The 23,616-nt window shown below is 41.8% G+C and overlaps 1 protein-coding gene across 2 annotated transcripts; it reads left to right on the top strand.

The window, feature by feature from the left end:
* The first annotated feature begins 252 nt into the window (after positions 1-252).
* ANKLE2 (ankyrin repeat and LEM domain containing 2) lies at positions 253-22,364 on the top strand. Of its 2 annotated transcripts, none has more exons than XM_028710899.2 (13): positions 253-351; positions 6,864-7,310; positions 8,811-9,005; positions 9,349-9,542; positions 10,593-10,781; positions 11,969-12,091; positions 12,586-12,652; positions 13,305-13,501; positions 15,627-15,733; positions 16,887-17,080; positions 18,862-19,582; positions 19,696-19,827; positions 20,997-22,364. In XM_028710899.2, exons 2-13 carry the CDS (start codon positions 6,875-6,877, stop codon positions 21,217-21,219), a joined length of 2,778 nt encoding a protein of 925 aa, XP_028566732.2. In that variant the 5' UTR covers positions 253-351; positions 6,864-6,874; the 3' UTR covers positions 21,220-22,364. The 2 variants fall into 2 exon arrangements, with proteins under 2 accessions (XP_028566732.2, XP_028566731.2); XM_028710898.2 differs by lacking the exon at positions 253-351 and adding an exon at positions 406-801.
* The last annotated feature ends 1,252 nt before the right edge of the window (positions 22,365-23,616 follow it).

Raw genomic sequence — 23,616 nt, 5'->3', positions numbered from 1 at the left:
GTCACCCCATAGAGAGCTGGAAGGGACCCCGAGGGTCGTCCAACCCCCTTCAAATGCAGGAATCTTGCAGGGGGGCCCGTATAAATAAAACGCTCGCCGTTCAACTAAGCTAAGCGCCACTTGGGAGAAGGACATTTCCTTTTTTCCTCAGGCGCTAAACTGTTATGAAAATGCCAGCCAGGCAGTACACTAGACAGCCCTCTTGCGGGTAGGGCGGGTTTTCTGTGGAAAGTGGCCGTTGAAGGAGGTCCTCGCGCGCGAGGCGCCTGCGCACTGGGCCGCCTCCGCGAGGAGAGGGAGGGAGAAAAAAGCGCGAGGGAAAGAGACGGAAGCCGGGAGGCTTTTCCTGAGGTACTTGGACTTGTCCCTTAAAGGGCGTGGTGTGGTGTGTGGTTTTTCCCCCCCTTTTGCGGGAGGGGGTGGGGCCGTGGGAATCGTCCGCGCACGCGCGCGCACTGGCTCCCTCATCCCTCCTTCCCTCGTTCGGTTCCAGAGGGAAGAAGAGGGGAGCGATGGAGCGCTGGGCGGCGGCCGCCGCCGCTGCTGACTGGCCGGGCTGGGCCGGGTTGTGGGAGGCCTCGTGGTCCCGCTGGCCGACCTGGGAGCTGCTGGCCGCCTGCGCGGTGATCGGCGCCCTAGGCTGGATGCTGCGCTTGCTGGAGAGGAGGCCCGGCGGCCGGCGCCGCTCCCAGGGCCCCGGACCTGCCGCCCAGGGGGCCTCCTCGTCCGCCGCCGCCGCCTCGACTCCTCCGCCGCCTGCTGCCGAGGAGAAGCAGCGCTGCCGCGGGAGCCCCCACCAAGGTGAGAGGGAGAGACGCCCCACAGACCTCTCTGCTCCTGCGGCTTCTTCTCCTCATAGCATGTGCACAGTTGGCATCTGAGCATCACGGCTTTCTTGTGGGGAGAGGAAGGAGGGATCTCTGAACGATTATATATGTACAGTGTGTGTGTGTGTGTGTGTATATATATATATATATATATATATATGTAGTATCTCGTTTTGGCCCTGTAGAGTTATGATCCCTGGTGTGCGTGGGGAGTCCGTGCTTTGCAACAACTGGCAGCAAATGCGCTTGTGCTTTTTTCCTTCTCAAATTACATTTTAACATTTTGTTTTCCTTCATAGATTAAAATTGTCCTTATCTCCCGTGACGTGGCTCTGGTTTTATGTTTTCTTTCTTTCCCCCTGGTGGTTTTTCTTAAGTTTGTATGACGCAAAAAAGCCCAAAGTGTTGGTCTTTAAAAATAGTAGGATGGATTGTATCAGGCACCCCCAAACTCAGCACCCTCCAAATGTTTTGGGACTACAATTCCCATCATCCCTGACCGCTGGTCCTGTTAGCTAGGGATGACGGGAGTTGTAGTCCCAAAACATCTGGAGGGTGCCGAGTTTGGGGGTGCCTGGATTATATGGTGGTTTTGGTTTTGCATGTGTGTCATTTGTTATTTGTAGGCCTTTGGGTACAAAACGAATGCAGATACATATTGGGTTAGATCATAGAAACGTTGAAAATGATGAATTTAAGTTCGCCATGGCTAACAATTGATTTTAGTATGATTACTGGAAGTATGGCCTAGTTAAAATTCAGTAATAATAATAATGACATAAATGTGTATGGTATTTAACAAAGCTCAAGAGTGGAAATCCTTTTAATGTGAGAAGTAAGCAAGAGAAAGAGCAGAGGAAGCTGTGTGGAGACTGGCGTAAGCATATACCGTGCAGATTATGTGGAAATAACATGCAGTTTTAATTAATCAAGAACATAATGTTGTCTAACCTTACTTTTAATTTGTGTCTAGTATTTAGCATAATTCTCATAGTAGTTGTCATATTGGAGATGAGTGTCATTATATTGTTACATGCCACCCCAATCTCTGCCCAGCGATAACAAGATTCCAGGGGGTTCCAAGCACCCACCCAGTGTTGTGCTTCAGTGGAAATCAAGGCACATCAGTCTGCAGTGTCTAGGAAATATGGTTTATTCACACACATTTACACCTGAAGCCTGCAGTGGAGGGGGGCACAGAACATTACACCCCAAGAGTGTCTCGTGGCTCCTCTCATAGCTTCAGCAAGACTGGGTCCAGCATTCAGTCATGGCCCCCTGCTCTCTTGCTGCAGTTTCTCCCAGCCAGTGCACATGGAGTTCTGCCCAGTTTCCTTCTTGTTCCCAGAACACCTTGCCAAAATCCTCTGTGTAAAAACTCCTCAGTTACCTGTAGGGTCTTTGGCTTTTGCTGTGGGTTAATGTCAGGGTCATCATCTCCCTTTGTCATTCTGTCTGGCAGAAAAACAAGCTCAGCCTGTCTGCTCTGATTAAACCCCAGTGCCCAAGAATCGGGGGGGGGGGGGGAGGACCTGAGAGAAGTAGTGAGAGAACTAGGGATAGGGAATAGAAAAATACTTTACCCTGCTCATTCAGGTCTAATAACTTGAGATTTCAAGCTGTCAGAAATTTATCTCACTAAAGCTGATGAGTTTGTACAGCATAGCCTGTCTTATCACACCCCGTAGTCTTATTTTCTCTCTTGCATTTCTTTCTTGATGTTCCACTTGATTTCTTTAATATTTCTCAGTTTTCCTACTTGAACCTTTAGATTTTTATTTTTTAGTCTCACCCAGCCAGTTGTTGCAGATTTCCTAATTGCTTTTTTAAAAAGATTTTTTTTTTAAGCCTGCAGATGTACTTCACCTTGACCTAGTATATATTTTGGGCACTTTTATAAATAAGTGTAGATGATTCTTCCCCCAAATTGATGTACATCCCTATGTAAAGAGATCTGTATTTATAGTTGCACCTCTATTAATACATCTGAACTGTCACTGCAAGCCTGCCTACTCCTGGGAACATTCCACTTGCAGAGTAATTGCCTACTCATCAATACATTTATTAAGATGAATTCCAGCTGCCAGCACTGACTCGCAGTTTGGGAGTCTTTTCTATCACACATGGAGTTCTTATTGACATGAATACTTTCTTGAGACTCTTTAAATGTAAAAACCTTGCCCAGAAAGTTAGCTCAGATCTCAACCTGCCCCTCCTCACCATATTTCTTTTCCCTTTGCTCTTAAATAGATTTTTCTTGTATGCGGCATGCCACCTACACTGTTTTACTCAAATATTGTATTTTGAGTTTTGTTTTTAGGCAAATAAGAATTGCCTTTATCCTTGAGGTGTTAGGAAAAAGTGCAGTGGAATATTACTCAAGAGTGCTGTACCTTGATTATGTTGTTGGAATATACCTTATATCAACTGGCACAATGTTTGGTAGAACAGAGGTGATGCTTGCTTTTCACCAGGGACTTGGTGGAATGCTCTGTCACAAGAGACTAAGGCCCTGAGGGACTTGACATCTTTCCGCAGGGCCTGCAAGAGAGAGCTGTTCTGCCTGGCCTTTGGTTTGGACTCAGTCTGACCCTTATGTTTCCCTCCCCTTATGGTTTTTATTTATGGGCTGCTATTAAAATGAGGCTGCATTTTAAATTTTATTTTAACCCGTATTTTAATAAACTGGTTTCTCCCCCCATTATGTTTTAATGTAATTTTATTGGTGTTGGCCGCCCTGAGCCCAGCTCTGGCTGGGGCGGGTGGGGTATAAATTATTATTATTATTATTATTAATAATAATAATAATAACAACAATAATTATTCACCCATGATCTATCCTCTTCTGATAGCACCACCAGCCAGCATCCTCACCCACCTACTTTCCCTGACTGCACCCTAGTTTTCCTAAAAAAATTATTAGGAATGCTTCTAACAAGAACTCTTATACAGTGGTACCTCGGTTTACGAACTTAATCCTTCCGGAAGTCCGTTCTTAAACCAAAACCATTCTTAAACCGAGGTGCACTTTCCCTAATGAAGCCTCCTGCTGCTGGTGCCATTCCACTGTTCAGCTTCCGTTCTTAGACTGAGGTAAAATTTGCAAACCAGGACACTACTTTGTTTTGTGGAGTTCGTAAACCAAATAGTTTGTAAGCAGGGCTGTTCTTCAACTGAGGTACCACTGTATTTGGTTTTAATTCTCCTAAACTCAGACTAGTATTAGCATGCTTACTGATTTTGTCTAGCATTTTCTTAGTAAATTCCCTTTTGAGACAAGTTAATTCCCTCTTGATGGACTAAATTCACATTTGCTTCTCATCTCTTCTCTGTGTGTTAACTCTTGGGGTGCCAAACTCTGGAGAGTGACCAGGTCTCAATGCAAAAGACCCCTAGAATTGAGTGTCAGATTGCATGTGAGAATTGCAGGCTTGTGTACTAACTGCACCCTCCATAACACGATCTTATGCCAGGAGAGTCAGTTTACTTTGAATGTCAGTAAGTAGCTAATCTGTTTGAAATTATTAACTTCACTGGGAACATGGGCAGTACGTTTGTTGTGATCTAAAAATAGAGGCAGTAGGTTAAATGGTTGAGTATATTTGATGTTCTTATCCCACTGAAATATTCTATTTATTCTAATCTATTTTAAAACTTCTTCCAATTTTCCTTTTATGGTTGAATTCTTGCATCTGTTTCATTCTCTTTTTAAGTAGAAGAGCAGACGTGGATCTAAAGCTTCCTGCCAGATGCTTAATGACTAAGTACTGAAATGGTGCTCAGTATTCTTGCTGCTAGCATTAGTCAGTGTTTCTCAAACATGGGTCCTCAGCTGTTGTCGGACTACAACTGCCATCATCCCTAACCATTTGTCCTGCTAGCTTGGGATAATGGGAGCTGTAGTCCAAGAACAGCTGGAGACTCAAGTTTGAGAAACAGTCTGTGTAGTTAGTATACAAGAGGATTAGTCTCCCTTGGGAGGTTGTGGACTCTCTGAGGTTTTTAAGCAGAGGTTGGATGGCCATCTGTCAAGGATGCTTTAGTTGAGATTCCTGCATTGCAGGAGGTTGGACCAGATGACTCTTGGGGTCCCTTCCAACTCTACAATTACAGTGGTACCTTGGGTTAAGTACTTAATTCGTTCTGGAGGTCCATACTTAACCTGAAACTGTTCTTAACCTGAAGCACCACTTTAGCTAATGGGGCCTCCTGCTGCTGCTGCGCCGCTGGAGCCCGATTTCTGTTCTCATCCTGAAGCAAAGTTCTTAACACAAGGTACTATTTCTGGGTTAGCGGAGTCTGTAACCTGAAGCGTCTGTAACCCAAGGTACCACTGTATATGAAGTTACAGAGTAAATTGTTTGAGGTTGGAATTTATATATTTGAATACACAGGTTTCCTAAGAGGCTCTTACTGAATCATAGTTTGAATTCTGTAAGTTATTGACAGTAGCTATATATGAAAAGGGACATGGGTGGCACTGTGGGTTAAACCACAGAGCCTAGGACTTGCCAATGAGAAGGCTGGCGGTTCGAATCCCCACGACAGGGTGAGCTCCCATTGCTCGGTCCCTGCTTCTGCCAACCTAGCAGTTCAAAAGCACATCAAAGTGCAAGTAGATAAATAGGTACCGCTCCGGCGGGAAGGTAAACAGTGTTTCCGTGTGCTGCTCTGGTTCGCCAGAAGCGGCTTAGTCATGCTGGCCACATGACCCGGAAGCTGTACACCGGCTCCGTCGGCCAATAAAGCGAGATGAGCGCCGCAACCCCAGAGTCGGCCACGACTGGACCTAATGGTCAGGGGTTCCTTTAACTTTACTATATATATAAAAACCCACTGTTTAAAATATTTCCCTGTAAAATTTTGAAATTATTAGGAAATATTACAAAAATGGGGAAGGGGTTAATACTGGGGTTTCTGCCTTGGTGCTGTACCCCTCTACTGAATTAGAATCATAGCATTGTAGAGTTGAAAGGGACTCTTGAGGGTCATCTAGTCCAGCTCCTGCAAAGAGGAATCTTTAGCCCAGTGCGGGGCTCGAACCAACAATCCTGAAATTAAGTCTCATGCTTTACCAATGGAGCCATCCAGCTACATTTGCTAATCACACATTTGCCTTGTTGATAATAAACATTTGTAAACTTGAGAGCTTACACAGTTTTCACATTACATAGTGTGTTTAAATTTAGTTGCATGGTGCTATTATCTTCCCACACAATGCACATGATTGAGATAAGATGTATTTCAAAGTTGTCTTTGTAATCTGAACCTTTGCATTCAGAACAGAATTGCTAGTGTAATAAACAAAATCTGCCCTTATTCTCTTATGGGGGACACAAGAGCCCTTATAGAGTCCTTTGTAGGTTCTCCATCGGTAGGAGAAAATAACAGAGGCCAACCAGAGAATATTGAGAAGCAAAGTAGCTAGTAAGCCTGATTGGCACAAAATATTAAGAGTTGCTTTGAGAAATGCTTGTCATACACCTGGGTTTATTAAGATACTTCAGCTGCAAAGGGGACCAGGCGCCCAAAACAGATACAGGAGAGTGCTGGAGTGGTGTAAATTCTCCCCTTGCATTTCTAGTTAGTGCATTGATCTGCCAGGAAGCACCTTATCAACCCTTCTTCCCAGTTGGTGCAGCTATCCACTAGTGTGAGAACCTAGTATCTAACTTTGGAGACTTTGGTTTTCTGTACACTGTTTCAGCCTGCACCTTCAGCTAGACTAGTTTCAGTGAGAGCCAAGCTAAGCAACCCTTGGGAGAAGATTCGAACGTCATGGGGTCAACCACCTCTGAGGAAGGAATTAATGAATGAACAGGTTCACATGCAAGCAAGTGTTCCTCCTTTAGGGATTTAAAAACTTACCATAGGGTTCACACAGCCCCAATTTCCCCTTTACCTTTCACTCGCCTATTCTTTGATAACAGTGAGCTGACTTATTAGGAGAAATTGCTCTTCAGTATTTGAGCCCTCAAAGCTAATAATCTGTTTGGTTGTCTTTTCATTTGGTGGTGGTTTTTTTCCCCTCTCTAGGAACGGTAACAATGGATGCTATTTTATCACGATTAAAGCAGCTAACTTCTGATGAGCTCAGAGAAGAGATCGTTAAAGCTGGACAGAAATGTGGGCCTCTTACACTTACGACGAGATCAATTTTTGAAAAAAGATTGGCCCAGGCACTATTGGAACAGCAAGGAGAATTAGAGGCAGAAACCTCGCTTTTGAATGGTGTGCTTGGAACTGCTGCAGCTGATGCCAGCCAACCGCAAACAAAGAAACCTTCAAGGAATCAAAATGGTCACATAGGCTCCTCTGAGGATGGCGATTTTGGGTACAGTATGGGTTTGAACCCCCCAGAAGAGGAAGCCCTAATGCACAAGGCAGACAATGACTCTCTGATCAGTTCTCAGACTCCATCTAAGGAGCCTCTCCTATACTATGGTGTATGTCCGGTTTATGATGATATATTGGCAAGAAATGGTAATTTATTTTTATTTTTACCACTGCAGTGTAGTTAAAGATCAAGTTAAGCAAATGTACCTTTCATGGAGGAAAAAGGGTGCTATTGGAGAATAGTAATTGTGGTTAATTTATTTTACAGATTAGTTATTTAAAATGTATACCCCACTCTCTTATAAAATGTCCAGGGTGGCCAGCATTTAAATTTTTTAAAAGTGCAAAAAAAACAGAATCATGTGTTCTTTCATATAGCCTTTTCATGTATTTCTAGCTTTAGGTTTTTTCTATATTCATTATTACTGTAGAAGAGTTTGTTGGTAATCTACCAATAAGCATTCCATTGGGAAGTAAATTGAAAGGAAATTCTTGCAATTAAGCAGTTTTCAATAGGTACTGCAAGCAGGTGTTAGAAACTAAGATGAAAGCTAGGAGCTAAATGGCACCTTAAACCTAAGTTATAGGCACAACAAGAGTGTCTAGGCGCGCTTTTTTTGTAACAAGAATACAAAGCTGAAAATTAATGAACTGCAGCTAAAATATTATGTTCATTTTTCACATGGTCTAGTCCTTCCCCTGCCCACCCCCTAATATTATTAAGAGGGTCTTTTCTCCAGTCTTCAGAGAATACCGTAGCTGGAAGTGGGGAGGCAGAAAGGGTCCTCCTTTCCTTCCACTCTGCAGTTGTAATCTGAAATCTTAGGTGCAGTACTACATCCAGAGCTCAGAAATTGCTTGCTGTAATGAAATTCCCTGTCGCAAAATGTGCCTAATACAATGGGAGTTTCGAGCAGTGCTGCAAGCCAGAAACTAGAGAATCTAATGTTCTCTCTTTGAGGAAGCATAATCCCGAACAACCAAGGATGACATAACAGCTCTTGGGATGCTCAAAATATTTCAAGACTGATCTCGGTTCCACCCTTACTTGGTATGGGATTAGATTTGAGATTAAGTATTTAGGAGACTAATGCTATTTATGGAGTCAGTCCTAGAATATACAGATACTATTTTTAAGCTGCAAGAATACCAGATGTGTACAAATATCAGAACTTCACTGAAGAATTAGCCTACTTTATCTCAATATATTGTTATTTGTTTATTATAGTAGCAGAGGATATTCTGGATGGGAGTGGGAGAATTCATGCCAGGCAATGCGAACTGTGTTCAATAAAGATTTTTGACAGTGTCACATTGATGTAGTTTGGTAGGGAATTTTTCAAAGGCTTGTCCTTTCTTTGCTTGCTGATGAAAAAGTGTTTAGAGTTGCATCATAATCATGATGAGAATGATTTGTAATGAGCCAGATTTGCCGCATTAGTGCAATCTTATCATGATTGTTCTCTTTCTCTGTAAGACCCCCAAAATTTGGCATATTACTACAAATTTGCTATCGAAAATGTATAAGAATTTAAGCCTCTTTTCCTGAAAGTAATATTCACCAAGCCAATTTTGAACTCATTTGAGCATTTTCTCCTGCAGACTACCACGATGGAAATAAACTAATTTGATTTGTTTCTGTTCCAGAGAGGGTGCATGTATATGAGGATAAAAAGGAAGCCTTGCAAGCTGTTAAAATGATAAAAGGTTCAAGATTTAAAGCTTTCACAAATAGGGAAGATGCAGAGAAATTTGCCAAAGGCATATGTGACTATTTCCCATCTCCAAACAAGCCCTCCTTATCTTTGTCACCTGTGAAAGTTTGTTCGGTGTTCAACAGAGGTAAGTGGAGGCTTTTAAATGTTTTCCAATTCTTTAACTACTTGAGTGGCTTTTGGAGTTGGGACTGTAATTTATACTTAAAATACTGCCAGTGCTCTTCTTTTTCTGCTTCTAAAATGTAGCTCTGAGAACTTTATTCTGACAGGGATCATGTGAATTCCTAAACTGGTTTAAAGCTTATAAATATTATTTATTTTAAAATTAATGCTGAAGGATCTGTTCTTAATTTACCTGCCTAGAAGTTCTGAACAATAGGTATGCAGAGTTTGCATATAAAATAACCTGACACACTTTCATGAGCAAAGATCACATCATGAGTAGAATACCATTTTTATTTTGATAGACGGCTTATGCTCTCCTGAGATGGAAACAGTTAGTAAAGAGAGAGCCAACAGTTACAAAAGTCCTCGTACGCAGGATCTTACTGCCAAGCTTCGGAAGGCGGTTGAGAAAGGAGATGAAACAGCATTCTTGGAACTTATCTGGAGTAATCCTCGCTATCTCATTGGCTCTGGAGACAACCCAACAATTGTTCAGGTGTGGTAATGGTTTGGTCTTTGCCAAAACGAAGTTTGAATTAAACCCTTTGCATCCTTTCCCCAACTTGCTAGCCAAAGGAAATGGTTTCAAAACTCATCTGCACAAGAGATGGGCATAGTGTTAGCTCTACAGTGTGCTTCTGGAGGCTTTCTTTCATGTGGAGTACCTTGGGGCTTCACTTAAAAAAAAAAAAAGATATTGGGAGGGGGATGAGGTTTGAAAACAAAATCAGTAAAAAATAAATTTAAATTTGCTGGCTGTTTTTGGAAAGTCTGTAACCTAGCTTTTGTGGCCCCACCTTCCATCCCCTTCTGGGTGCTACATGCCAAAAAAGTTTTCATAGCCACCTCACAGCTGACATGCACACACAAACCACCCAGACACATCACACATACACCATGGCATACTGACAAATGCTGCAACGGGACACCACACAAATACACATACGCGGGATGCAGATCTTCCATCCTTTCAATCAACATTGTGCTAAAAAAAACCAGAATCTTGTTCCTGTTTGTTACAAATAGGTTTGCTCTACTCTCTCTCTCTCCCTACACTTTAAGCCAGGCATAGGCAAACTACCCTCTAGAGGTTTTGGGACTACAACTTCCATCATCCCTGACCACTGGTCCTGTTAGCTAGGGATGAGGGGAGTTGTAGTTCCAAAACATCTGGAGGGCAGTTTGCCTATGCCTGCTTTAAGCTGTAAAAACTGAACATACAGGCTCAAATGTTAGCAATAACTTGCAAAAACATGAGAGCGGCTTGTTCTCTGAACAGATTGTTGTGGCGCTTTACTAGTATCCCCAAATGCTCCATGTTTGCTGTTTTCCAAATACTTAGATTTCCCCTTGAGACCTAACACCATCAGCTTGCTAATATAGAGTTCTCCAGGTAGACTGAAGGCTTTACTGTATATGTTTGTGTTTCCTGAATTTTTGTGTACGTAAGATCAGGGGAAAAACAATAACATTGCTGTAAGGGTATTTCTCTCTAGCAAATCGTTCCGATTTCATATTTAGTGAATGCGTGCCTATTTCTTTTTAGGAAGGCTGTAGATACAATGTCATGCATGTTGCAGCCAAGGAGAATCAACCTGGTATCTGCCGGTTGCTATTGGACACTTTGGAAAATCCTGAATTTATGCGATTGATGTATCCTGATGATGATGAGATAATGTTACAGAAGCGCATCGGGTACATTGTTGACCTTTATCTTAACACACCAGATAAAGTGGTGAGTTTCAGTGTCTCACTGGTTTCTTTTTCTTTGTGTTGGATACTGAAGAATAACACCACTAGCCTGTTATTTTAAGTGAAGAACATATGGGGTTGGATCCAGCCTACCAATGCATATCCACTGGAAATTAAGCCCTTTTGAGTTAGAGGGGACTTAGGCCCGGGTAAGTGAGGACTGGATTGCAGCCTAAAGATAGCTCTGTTAGACTAATGTGAAAAGTTAGTCATGACTTAATTTGTCTTATTGAGACAAATAAAGTGCAAGTAATTTAGTCTAGCTCCAGGCAGACTTAATTAAAAGCCAGTGCGACTTAATGCCATATTAGCAGTTGGGGCAGCAGTAGCAACCTCCACATACCGTGATTGTTATACATCACTGCCTCCCCCTGCCTTCCTCAGTCACCACTGCCTTTTAAAGCAATTTTTTTTATCTCTTGTTTTTGTACTTATTGATTATCCCATGGAGGCCTGTTGTCAGACAAGATATAGTAATGTTTTTAGATATGTAGTTTTAGAATTGGGGAGTTACGGGTCTGGTTTGCAACTTAACCCAGCTCAGGTTTGGACGATACAACAAGCTGCAGTATGTGGTTTGTTACACCCTGTGCACCCAGGAGCTGGCGAGGACTGAGATGTGGACATTTAAGCAGTGGGCCACCAATGCATTGCTCATTTGTATTAAACTATAGTTAAACACTAATTTATGGGTTCATGTGATGGGTGAACACAACCATAATCTATTTTGCAACTTAAATGAGTTATTAAAGAGATTTTTTTTAAAAAAAAATCAACAACCCCAAAATAGCCTGCTTAAAAAGAAAAGTCTTCATTGTTTATCTAAATGGGGCAAGCCTCTGAACGCAGTGGATCTCAAGAGTTAATGAAATTCCAGAAGTCTAGACGGATAATAGAGAACACTTTAGTGGTTAAAATCAAGAATCGGCACCTTGAAATTAACCCACAAATGGGGCAACCAGTAGACTCCTGCAGTATTGGGGTTAATATGTGATTATGTGCATCCCAACTCTTAATTTATTAATACACATACCTTTCCACATACCTCAAGTGAGCGTCACATGGATCTCGTTCTCCCATGCAAATGGAGAGGCTTCTCCAAATGCACATATATACTTAGATGAAAACAAGGGTCCAGAATAGGAATAATTGTATTTCTTCTTTTTATAGGGATTTGATACACCACTACATTTTGCTTGCAAATTTGGGAACCCAGATGTGGTTAGTGTGCTTGCTTCACATCCAGATATTGTAAAGAACCCAAGGAACAAGTACAACCAAACTCCAGCAGAAGTAAGTTGTCCTTAAAACATGTTATGACCACTTTGGTTTTTGTTTAAATGTGACTGTTCTTTACCTTAGTGCTCTCTGGTAGTTTTCTGCCATGTAAGTTGGCAAAAGCCTCCCCAAATTATTTGTAGCTTGCAGTGAGGTTTTATTAGTTAAACCTATAAATTATTTCCTGCCAGTTTGAGAGCACGGCAAAGTGCAAGTAGATAAATAGGTACCGCTCTGGTGGGAAGGTAAACGGCGTTTCCGTGCGCTGCTCTGGTTCGCCAGAAGCGGCTTAGTCATGCTGTATGCCTGCTCCCTCAGCCAATAAAGCGAGATGAGCGCCGCAGCCCCAGAGTCAGTCACGACTGGACCTAATGGTCAGGGGTCCCTTTACCTTTATAAATTATTGGGACAGAAGTGCTGACTATTGAGCTGTTCCAAATGGATAGATCAGTACAAAATGTGCAACTACTCTGTTCTTTAACCAATACCTTGATGCTTTTTTCTAACAGGTAGTTTGTGAAAGAAGTAAAAATAAAACTGTGGATCTGAAAGAGAAAATCAGGGAATACTTGAAAGGTTTGTATTTAATCTTGGTTGTCTTTAGAGGTTCTGCAGAAGTACAGTGGTGCCCCGCAAGACAAATGCCTCGCAAGATGAAAAACCCGCAAGACGAAAGGGTTTTCCGTTGCGGAGGCGCTTCGCAAGACGAATTTCCCTATGGGCTTGCTTCGCAAGACGAAAACGTCTTGCGAGTCTCGCCATATTTTTTTTGCTCCCCCCCTTTTCAAAGCCGCTAAGCCGTTAATAGCCTTTTAACAGTTTAGCCGCTAAGCCCGCTAAGCCGCTAATAGCATTAAATCGCTAATAGCGCTAATCCGCTTAGCCGCTAATGGGGTTGCTTCGCAAGACGAAAAAACCGCTAGACGAAAAGAATCGCGGAACGGATTCTTTTCGTCTTGCGAGGCACCACTGTAATACCAAAAAATTGTATCATCATTTAACTTTTTATGGGATGATACCAGAAGCAAATGGCATGTATTATTTTATGTAACTGGGGTGTTAAATAAAACTTACATGGTCTCTGAAGTAGAAACAGAATGATCCAGTATCAAGTGCGAATTTTATTTTTGAATTGTAGGGAAATTGAAACCACAGACCTGGGTGGTATTTAAGTGTATGATAAACATTCCTAGAAACTTAACACCATTTTCAATTATTTGTAACCTAGGTCAGTGTTATGTGCCACTCTTCAGAGCAGAAGACAATGCCTCACAACCTGTGATTGGACCACCTGTGATTGGAGCACCTTGGTCACCTGATCAGACAGAGGATAGCCCTTATGCTTCTTTACCCAGATATTTTGGCAGCCCCAAAGATCCTGTGTTGACAGTAAGGGCTTACGGAGGCCCCATGAGTCCTTCTAAGGTAATAGAAACAAACAAACAAAAAATTGGTCATGTTCTTCCTTTTTGGTGTTACTTCGGGCTATCATAAATCTGGATTAAAATGAAATCAAGTACACCTGTAGAAGTGCAGAATCAGGTACATTCTGTAGAACAGTCTACAACAGGGGTCACCAACCTTTTCCAGCAGGGGGCCGGTCCACTGTCCCTCAGACCATGTGGTGGGCTGGACTATATTTTGGGGGGGGGGGGGAATGAATGAATTCCTGTGCCCCACAAATAACCCAGAGATGCATTTTAAATAAAAGGACACATTCTATTCATGTAAAAACACGCTGATTCCCGGACCGTCTGCGGGCTGGATTGAGAAGGGGAATGGGCCGCATCTGGCCCCCAGGCCTTAGGTTGCCTACCCCTGGTCTACAAGTTTAGGAGCACAGGTGAGGTTAGTGTGCTTACTTCAAACCCAGATATTGTAAAGACCTTCCTCACATGCAAATTCTTCCCTCCCCCCCTCAACCCCCCTCTGTGGGTTTAACATTTCCTGTGACACTTCTCAATCTGGGCTAAATAAAACCAGCCTTGGTGAACTTGAGAACTTGCTGTGAAGAAAGCTGGGAGACTGCTTGAACGAGAGTGGAGGAAAATTCCAGTCAAATGCAATCAAAGCATAGTGAGGACTCATCACTGAACCTACCTACATACTTTGCTGCCTCCATTGCATCCTCATTGTGCCGTCCAGCAGTGCAGGCCCTTTTACAGTCTGGCACTTATTTTACTTTAACATGGCTTATCTAACAATTTCACTTTGTGTGGAGGGGGAGTTGAGTGTGTGCAGGTGGTGCCAGTAGCGCAGTCTTGCAGCCCAAGCCAATCCTATTAATTCTGGTTATGTTAAAATTGGACTTAGGTTTGTTTGCCATTACATAGACCTGAAAGTACAGCAGAACCTTGTTTATAAAGGACTAAATTTATAAAGTACCACACTGGGTGCTCTTTGCAACTAACAAAATAATAGCTCCCTAGAGGTCTCCATTTTATCTATATAGCCAAGCACCTTATTGGCTCAGAGGAATTAATCGCCTTTCAGTGTCATAATCTTAAGCACACATGCAAAAATGCAGTACGTAGAAAATAATTGCTGTCTTCAGATGTCAGCTATGGAAAAGGTAGTTGGAAAGAATTAGATATTTTCAATTTATTCATTCATTTCAAGCTTTTTGATAAATTACTATTTTATTTCTTGGGGGGGGGCATTTATGTCCTGCCCTTGTACTGTAAATATGCCACTCAGACTTATAACATATAAAACTGAAATTTCACAAAAACCAAACTCAAGCAAGATACAAAAGAACAGTATTTGGGGGAAGAGTGCAATGGCTATATTGGTGGGGGGGAATGGAACAACCCATTTTTATGCTTTGAATTTCTTAGCATAAGATATGCATGTACTACTTTACATGGTGTTCTAAACCTCTGATAACTAGTGTAAGCTGTAGTTTTTTAAAGTCAATGAAGCTTGCTTTGCTCTTGGTATTTTGTATAAATGAATAAGAACTCATTTTGAATATAGTTTAATGAGTAGAATCTCATAACAGAGAGTAACACTGATAATGTGGACACACTGAAGCAAACTGTGTCCTTTGACAAGGTTATATGGATCGTCACTATTTTGCAAAGCAATATAAGAATAGCTTTAACTTGGTAAAACAAATAAAGTAGGGGTTATGCTGCATTTGTGTAATTGTTCAGATAGAGTCAGTTAAAATGTAGGAAACAGAAGTTGCGCTTCTGAAATCCTGTGTTGCAAAAGTAATGTTTCTTGGGACATTCTGATCTTGCAGCTCCTTTAGTGCTAGCACAACCTCTTTCCAAAACTAGGGCAGTGTTGCTTTTGGAAGTTACACTGTGGGCCTCATCCATGTGGCTCAAGGTTATTTGGTGTTGGCAGCTGTACTATGCTGAAGGGTTACAACCCTTTCTGCATCACAAAGGGTTACATCAGATGGGCCCCTAAGTTATTGGAAGTTTGCATGAAAGCTGGATGGTTCTGGATGAGTAAAAGATGCTCATTCCAGATTTTTAGGAAGAGAAGATTAGCATGCTCTAGAACTACAGTAACTGAATGCAATTTTCCTCCCTTAAAGGCAGAAGAGTTCCACAGACTTTGGAAGACCCCACCTCGAGAGCGAGCAGGATTTTTTAACAATCTCAGAAAATCTGATGTGGAAAGAGGTGTTGAAAGAGTTGGAAGGTACTTCAGAATTAATGCATGAGATAAGATTTGTTATCTGTTTCCTGATTTCCATGCCTTCTGTCATTCTGTCTTCTTCGATTACACCTCCATGACATGTATCCATGGCAGCTTTTCATCTCTCTCACTCCTTAAGGGCCCAGAATGTTTCAAAAGACAAAAACTCCCAATCATTTTGTTTTGCAACTAAAATGTCCAACCTTTGCTAAAACTCTTAGCCTGTGCTCTGGTCGCAGCATCCAGGATTGTGAACTCTGTGCTTAAATTGAAATAGTGTCCCAACAAAGGCTGACTTCTGCAACCATATGAAAAATATCTTGATATTCTAAGAATGTTGAATTCTGCACTGTTATTTTTATCCTTTCTGGTCTTGCTCATGCAATACACAGCTTACTTTATTAAAACCTCTTCCTCATTGGCTTATTCTGTCTTCAGTGCAGAAGTCACTGCGCTGTTTTGTCCTGGGTCCATGTTTTCCAAATCCGTGTCAAGCTTCTGGTCCATTAGCAAATTTGGCTCATTCCCTATCTTATTCTCCTTCCCCCTCTTCCTTCACTTGCATGCTTATGTCTTTTGCCATGTTGGAACCTCCTCTACTTGTCAGGCAATCCCAATTTTCCCTGCACCCTGCCTTTCCCAAACCATTTCTTCTTTTCACTTTTCCTACTACCTGGCCTTATTTGTATTATCCGTGTTTTGTAAGTGCCAAATAAATACATTGCAGAAACAGGAGCAATGCTAGTAGACTTAGCAGTGCAGTTCATACATCTATATGTGCTGTTTTTGGCAAGCTTCTGTCTCTTTATTTCTCATAGAATGCTTATTTTGTGTTAAGAGTATTTTATGTGCCTCTAAAGGTTTCATTCAGTACAGTAACAGAATTTCTGTTGAGATTGCTCATATGCTTTGACAGTAGAAAGCAAGATGGGATGGAAATTATTCTGAATTGTTTTTTGAAAATGCGGGAATTATAACAATTAAAAAGAATTTGGTGAAGGCTTATGGTCATGCTTGGTGCAGAATTCATTTGTTAAAAGGATTTTTACAGTTGATGTACAGACTTGGGGCTGGCTAATTAAACATGTGTTTTAGTAAACTTGTCAAATTAATTTTTTGTCTTCACAAATGATTCGTTCTATCTTGTTTATTGCAGGGAGTTAGCTCATGAACTGGGGTTCCCGTGGGTTGAATACTGGGAATTTCTGGGCTGTTTTGTTGATCTGTCTTCCCAGGAGGGGTTACAAAGGCTAGAAGCATACCTGAGTCAACGGGAAATGAGCTATAAGGCTCAGCAAGAGAAAGGGGAGAATGAAACCCACAACAGATACAAAACCCCACAGCTTTCTGGTAAGAGCAAAGCATCTCTTAGTAGCTGAAGGTTAGAAAATGTTTGATTACTGAATAGATCATTTTTCAGACGTTCCAAAATAAGTCTAATAAAAATTTCTCAAATTTTGAGATTTATCAGTGTTAGATTAGTTGCTTAGCAGAGGACACTTTAGAAGTAAAAGTTAGAGCAGTATAAATTTCTTGGGCCTTTGGACAAGGCATTCTGTGGGGCTCCCTCTCAGAGTCTCTGGGGCTCCTGTTAATGGGACCCCTGCTGGGATGTGAACTCTAGGCAAATGCCTATTCATGCCAATCCTTGAGGCCGGTATTGAACTGGAAGGTCGCTGCTTGTTAGTATATTTGGGAATAATAAAAATGCAGAAATTATGATGTCGGGTTCTTGGGGATGGGCCAAAGAATTAAAAAATCACTTTCATGTTGCCAGGACTTTCAGAACATGCCTTCCATGCTACAAATTGAACTCTGTAGCCTTACTGACATTCCCACTGTTAACACTTGGAACAATCAGGTCAAAGTGACACGTTGTATCAAACTTTTATAGTAGAGGTGCTGAACAAATTAATAGATTGTATTCTAAACAGTGTAAATAATATTTCTTTTGAAGACTTCAGTCTCTCTTATAAAATCTCTCTCCCCCCCCCCCTCCGCTGTGAATTGAGTTTTGTTTGTAAGCTTAAGGGGGGAAACTCCCAAGTTTTATGAAGGCAAGGGCTTGTAGACAGATTCTTTGGGTTTATGCCATCTGCAACAAGGATGAGGCACAGGAATTGCTGTAGCTGTGTAAATGGCAAAATACTGGTGTTGTGTTCAGTCTCTCCCCATACCAGCCCAATAAAGTGGGGTAACTGCTACCCAGAAAACTGTCGAACTGGATGAGGAATATCAGTGTACTGAGCAAAGGGGTTAAGCAACAGAGTTGAAGAGAGACAAGCAGAAAATGCACCCCTATGTTGCCCTAAATGCATATTTTGCCACCACTGAACCAGCTGTACATTCTGTAGATGGAGGTGGGACATGTGCTTGTTGGAGGGAATACTTAATGTATTTGGCAATATCTAGTCAGTCATATGCAAGAGTAGTCATTGAAATTAATGGGCATCGCCCTTTAAGTCCATTAATTTCAGAGGGTCTGCTCTTAGTCAGATATGACTTACGGTAGTTGGATATCACTCATTGGGTATAAGGGAAGGGTGACTGAGCATTACCAGATTCTGGCTAGAAATGTCTCCCAAAAACATTTCCAATCTGTGCAGGTATAGCCCAGCTCCCTCATCCCTAGGTAGTTTTCTCAGACCTGCTCTAAGGAGGCTCCAGGCTTCGAACAGATACTTGTACAAAGCTTCCTCAATTAGGTTTTCACATCATCTGGCTACTGCTTGATTGCAAGCTGTCTTCCATGCCCCTTTAGCCAAGGTTACATCAGTCCAGGCATTATTTTGGTTGGGGATTTCAAGTCAGCAGCCCTTATCTTTCAGGGAGCAGTATCTGACAGGTAAAGGGTAGTGGTGCCCCATCTTGCATTCCCAGTTGTGGTATAGAGTGAGGGTAACTAAAATGAAACCAAGACATAGATGTGAGCCAGTAGTTGGAAATCTCCAATTTCCAGTACTGATGAGAGAATGCTATTTGTATTTCAGTGCTGGGTCGGGTAACATTGTTTGTTTGAATCTGACCGAGTCCCTTGAAACAAAGTGGAATATAGAACGTTTGTTATTAAAAACTGACTAGTCAGGCGGATGAGATGTCACACACTAAAATTCTTTTATTTTGTTTTAAAGGCAAAAGTAAAAAAAGCTGCAATTCTATCTCTGTTGGGGCATTTCTTGATGATGATGATATGAGTTTGGAAGAAGTAAAGAACAGGCAGAATGCTGCCAGAAACTGCAGCCGAACTGTTGCATCCAATGAACCAACCATCACTGACATCAGAAGCTCAGAGTGTGACATCCTGTCCATTCAGCGGACTGAAAGCATAATGCCTACAGCAGAAACTTCTGATAGGCACTTGGAGAAAGGAGTTCCTGCCAGTAAAAATGGATTTTGTAGCCCTGTGACCAGCGATAGGACAGTAAATCCTCATAGGAGGCACCCAAGTCGAGGAGAAGAGTGCCTTCAGTCTCCGGTCTCCAATTTAATGGAAGAATTTGATAAGCTGTCTTGTCAGGATCAGATGGTGGCAGGAGAATGTTCACCAGAGAAGCCAAGCCAGGCTGCCACAAAAAGCGGGTGTGAGAGTGCTCAGATGGAAAATACAAGGCAGCTTAGAAAACCTAAGACTTATTCACCGCTTCTCAAGGCAGGTGCAGCTGCCGAGGACACAAAAATAAGGACAGAAGAAAAAACACCACTAGAAGTGGGGAGGCTGTCAGCAGAAACTGATGTCCGGGGAGGGGAGACAAAACAGTCTTGCAATTCTGAATTGCAGTCTGAGATGTCCTCGCAATGTCTCCTAAAAGTCTCATCCTCAAACGAAAAAGCCAAGCAGCTGTTTCTCTTAGGGTATGAAATGGACTGTTGCTTAACAAACTGACCCCATCTTGTGGGCAATAATCATTGGGGATTTGGCACTGCCAGATTCTGTTTTCCTAATCTAGCTCCCTTTCTGTCTCTAGGGAACAGCCAACAAAGCTGGACAATGATGTGTTAACAGCATTACAAGGGTTAGAGATGGATCCACAAAAATACCCTGCTATTTACAAGTGGAGTGTGTCCGTTCAGTCCTACTCTCCTTCTGACCGGCAAAGGTATGCTTGGTTTCAATAAAAGTTAGCTGATGTGCTCCATGGGTATGACTTGCTAAAAGGACTAAACCTGGTCTGTGTGGTACGGCTTATAGGTTTACATTGTGGCATGGCATAATGCTTGTTAACAAACTGATTGGCCAGTTAATTTCCCACCTTTCCCCAGTAGCTAGTTCTTACGGGCAGGGTAGGAAATTCGCTCTGCCTTCTCTCCTCAGCTTGAAACATGAGCAGGAGGCATAGGGCCTTCTTCAGTACCTGACAGGCAGTTGGCAATCCTGTCATGGGCAAATACAAGCAGAAGTGTTTACTTCCAGTTTGGAGGTGGGACAGAGGAAAGCACAGGGTCAAGTCAAAACTCCGCAGCTACTTTTAAGGGTTCACAGTTCCAAGACTTTCTCACCAGAACCTGGCTGACGTCTAGGCTAGGGGAGCAAGTGTCAAGTCTTGCATAATACTAAGAACTACAGTGGTACCTCTGGATGCGAATGGGATCTGTTCCGGAGCCCCATTCACATCCTGAAGCAAACCCAACCTGCATCCGTGTGTCTGCGGGTCGCAATTCACCGCTCCCACACATGCGCGTGACGTCATTTTGAGCGCCTGTGCGAGCGGTGAAACCCAGAAGTAACACGCTCTGTTACTTCTGGGTCGCCGCGGAGTGCAACCCGAAAATATTCATTCCGAAGCTACTTCAACCCGAGGTATGACTGTAATAAACTAAACTGTTCTACAGTGGTACCTTGGGTTGCAGATGCTTCATGTTACAGACTTCGCTAACCCAGAAATAGTACCTCGGGTTAAGAACTTTGCTTCAGGATGAGAACAGAAATTGTGCGGCAGTGGGAGTCCCCCTTAGCTAAAGTGGAACCTCAGGTTTAGAACAGTTTCAGGTTAAGAACAGACCTCCGGAACAAATTAAGTTCTTAACCCGAGGTACCACTGTATTTGGGTGCTCAAAGCATAACCACCTGGACAAGGTCTTTCTTAGAAGACAACAGCCAATTTACTTACAAATTATATTCAGTGATAAATGCTCCCATTTAAATATAATGTCTCAACTATATGTGGGTATTAATCTTGATATCTAGAATAAAGGTTCTCACAGCAGTTCAACTTCTCCGCCTTGTTACATTTTCCTGATATATAAAAAGTGTTGTCTTTTCTTCCAGCTGGTCAACTCCATCACTAAAAGGAAGATTCAAGTCTCAAACAGCTTCAAGCCCTTCAAGTGGTCTGGCATGCTATAGCCCAGGAAAGAGCAGCCCAGTATTTAGTAGTCCTGGGAAGTACAATGTAGGTGCTGCCAGCTTCTCGCCCGATTCTGGGAGCCCTGGATGGTACAGCCCAGCATATGTGAACTACGTTATGTTATCTAAGCGCCATCACTTCTAAGCACCCGCTCATCCATTAGAATGTGACTTTTTAAAATTTCAGTTAAGTATTTTTAAAAGGAAGGCGTAAATAGGGTGTTGAAACACAAATAATGTACCCCAAACTCATTTTATTTATTGCTGTCAGAGAAAGGGCTGCTTGTAGCAAATATTTTTATTCCATTTACCAGATTATTGGTGATTTGCAGATTAGTGGGTTAAATTAGAATGCCTGAAGAGTTTAAGCATTTCCTAGAACCTAGAAGTTACTTTTCTTGGACATTTATCCATGTCCATTTTACTATCTGTACAGTGCTTCTCACTGGGATCCCTTTCACTGTAGCAACTGTAGATTAAAGGGAACTCAAGGCAAGTTGTCAAGTTTTAAGGTCTTCCAGTTGAGCTGAAAGGAGGAAAGCTCTTTTCTATGTATGTAGACTGCAAATTTATAGTTTGTTAATTTATCTAATTAGAGGTATTTTAAAAGAGCCAAACACTTTAGTGTCCTATGTTATTAATATTTTGTATCCAAACAATTCCTCTACCACAATCCCACTTATCATGGGCAGATTTTGCTGTTCTTTGGGGCGGGGGGGAGGGCAAATTAACTTTTAAATGAAAGGCCAATGCTAAAGTTTGTTAGCTACAGGAAAACTAATTCCCTTTTGGAGACTTCTGGAATAGATAATGCAGCTGCCATTAAAATAGTCATCCTTCGGGCAGCTTAAGTTTTGACATTTTGGAACGACTCCTTCAGACTTTGATAAAGTCTGTGTTACTAGTGGCTGTATTCACTGCAAGCCTTTTTAGTAGCCTAGATCTCTACTGCACATAGAGCTGTCGTGGCTTCCTTATACCAAGTGTGAGCATTTTGTATACTGTTTCCGAGTGTGATGTTTTGGTACAAAACTCCAGAACAGCACTTAAGATTCTTCCAGTTTTATTAGTGCCTTTTGTAACATTTTTATCTTGCTTTTTAATAAGTGCTGTTCTCTTATGTAAACAGTAACCATGTTTAACTTTCCAACACTTTTGGATGCAGGTTTTTTTAAGCTGTTCCCTTATAGTTTAAAGACTTGAAGAGATGCTGTAACCATCCATTTATTATTTTGTATATTTAATGTAGGTGGTCTAAATGTAAATTACAGAATAAATATTTCCAGATTGGCTGGGTCTTTATCATTATCCCATTGTTTAAATGGGCATGCAAATATACAGCCTCTCTTGGGTGCACCTCAATTCCCTTACATGACTATCCTTTTCTGTATAATTTACCATTAGAAATTAAGAGTGCTGTTCAACAGATATACATATTGAAGCTGCCTTCTAATACAGGTTTCTATGACTTTGACAAGAGACTATAGAAGGAATTTCTTGACTTCTGTAGTGGAATAGTTAGAGGTGCTTAATTTAGAAGTCAGCTTTTATAAATCTGTCACCATGGTATATGGTTATCTAGGAAGTCCAAACCAACTTAAAATAGCTTGCTAAAAACACTATCACTCTGAGGTACGATGCCTTCCACAATATTGAAAATAAGCTCTCAACACTCACTGATCTTTAAGCTAATATATATGCCACTGTTCCAAGGCACAGCTGCCCCTTAACGTGAAGCTCTCTATGGTGTTTAAAGAGCATTCTTGCTTAGAATCTTCAGACTGTTGGTTTTAAAAGAAAACCAACTTTAAGAAATTGACAGTGTTTTCTTGTAACTTCTTTGCTTTATCCTTGTTATGCATACCTTTTTGTATTTAAGAGTAGGGGTTGTAGTGACCAAGTCATACTTGGAGCAGACCCAATGAAATTAAAGGACCTAAGTTAATCATGCTCATTAATTTCAGTGGGTGTACTCTCAGTAAGACTCACATTGGATATAACCCTGTGTTGCAGCAGCACAAGCCGATCAGTTTGTAACACTTGCCAGGGGGGCGTCTAAAGGGTTAGTGTTAGAAACATATTAATGTTTAGAAGTCACATTCGAGTCCTTTTTGTCAATGTGTTCAAGTGAATTTTTAACAATCTTATTAAATTTGTTTATTTAAAAAACTCTTGCCTCTATTTAGTGCTTGTGTGTTGCAAATATATTCTTTTGCATATTGGACTTCATTCTTGCCCCCAGCCCCTGAGCAATATCGGCAGCAACCTGGTAGGATCAGGCTTCAAAAATAACAAATTTGCACTCAATTCATAGACGATAGGACTCTCAACGACTACTAGTTGTAATGCCTGTATACCCGCCACTTTTGAGGGCAGCTACCGCTAGCTGCTTGTTTGAGTGGTGCCATTGCCTTCATGTCCGTCTGCTGTGAAGAAAATGCTAGACTAGTTTGGTCTGATAACAGCAGTGTGCTTACGTTAACTGCTGCTGATTACAGTTCCTTAGAGCTTGTATTGTCTGCACAAAACAGGAGAAATAAAC

Source organism: Podarcis muralis, chromosome 16, assembly GCF_964188315.1.
Source record: "Podarcis muralis chromosome 16, rPodMur119.hap1.1, whole genome shotgun sequence".
In the NCBI taxonomy this organism is placed as follows: domain Eukaryota; kingdom Metazoa; phylum Chordata; class Lepidosauria; order Squamata; family Lacertidae; genus Podarcis; species Podarcis muralis.
Note: the sequence above shows the minus strand (reverse complement) of the source record. Positions and strands in the feature narration are given on the sequence as shown.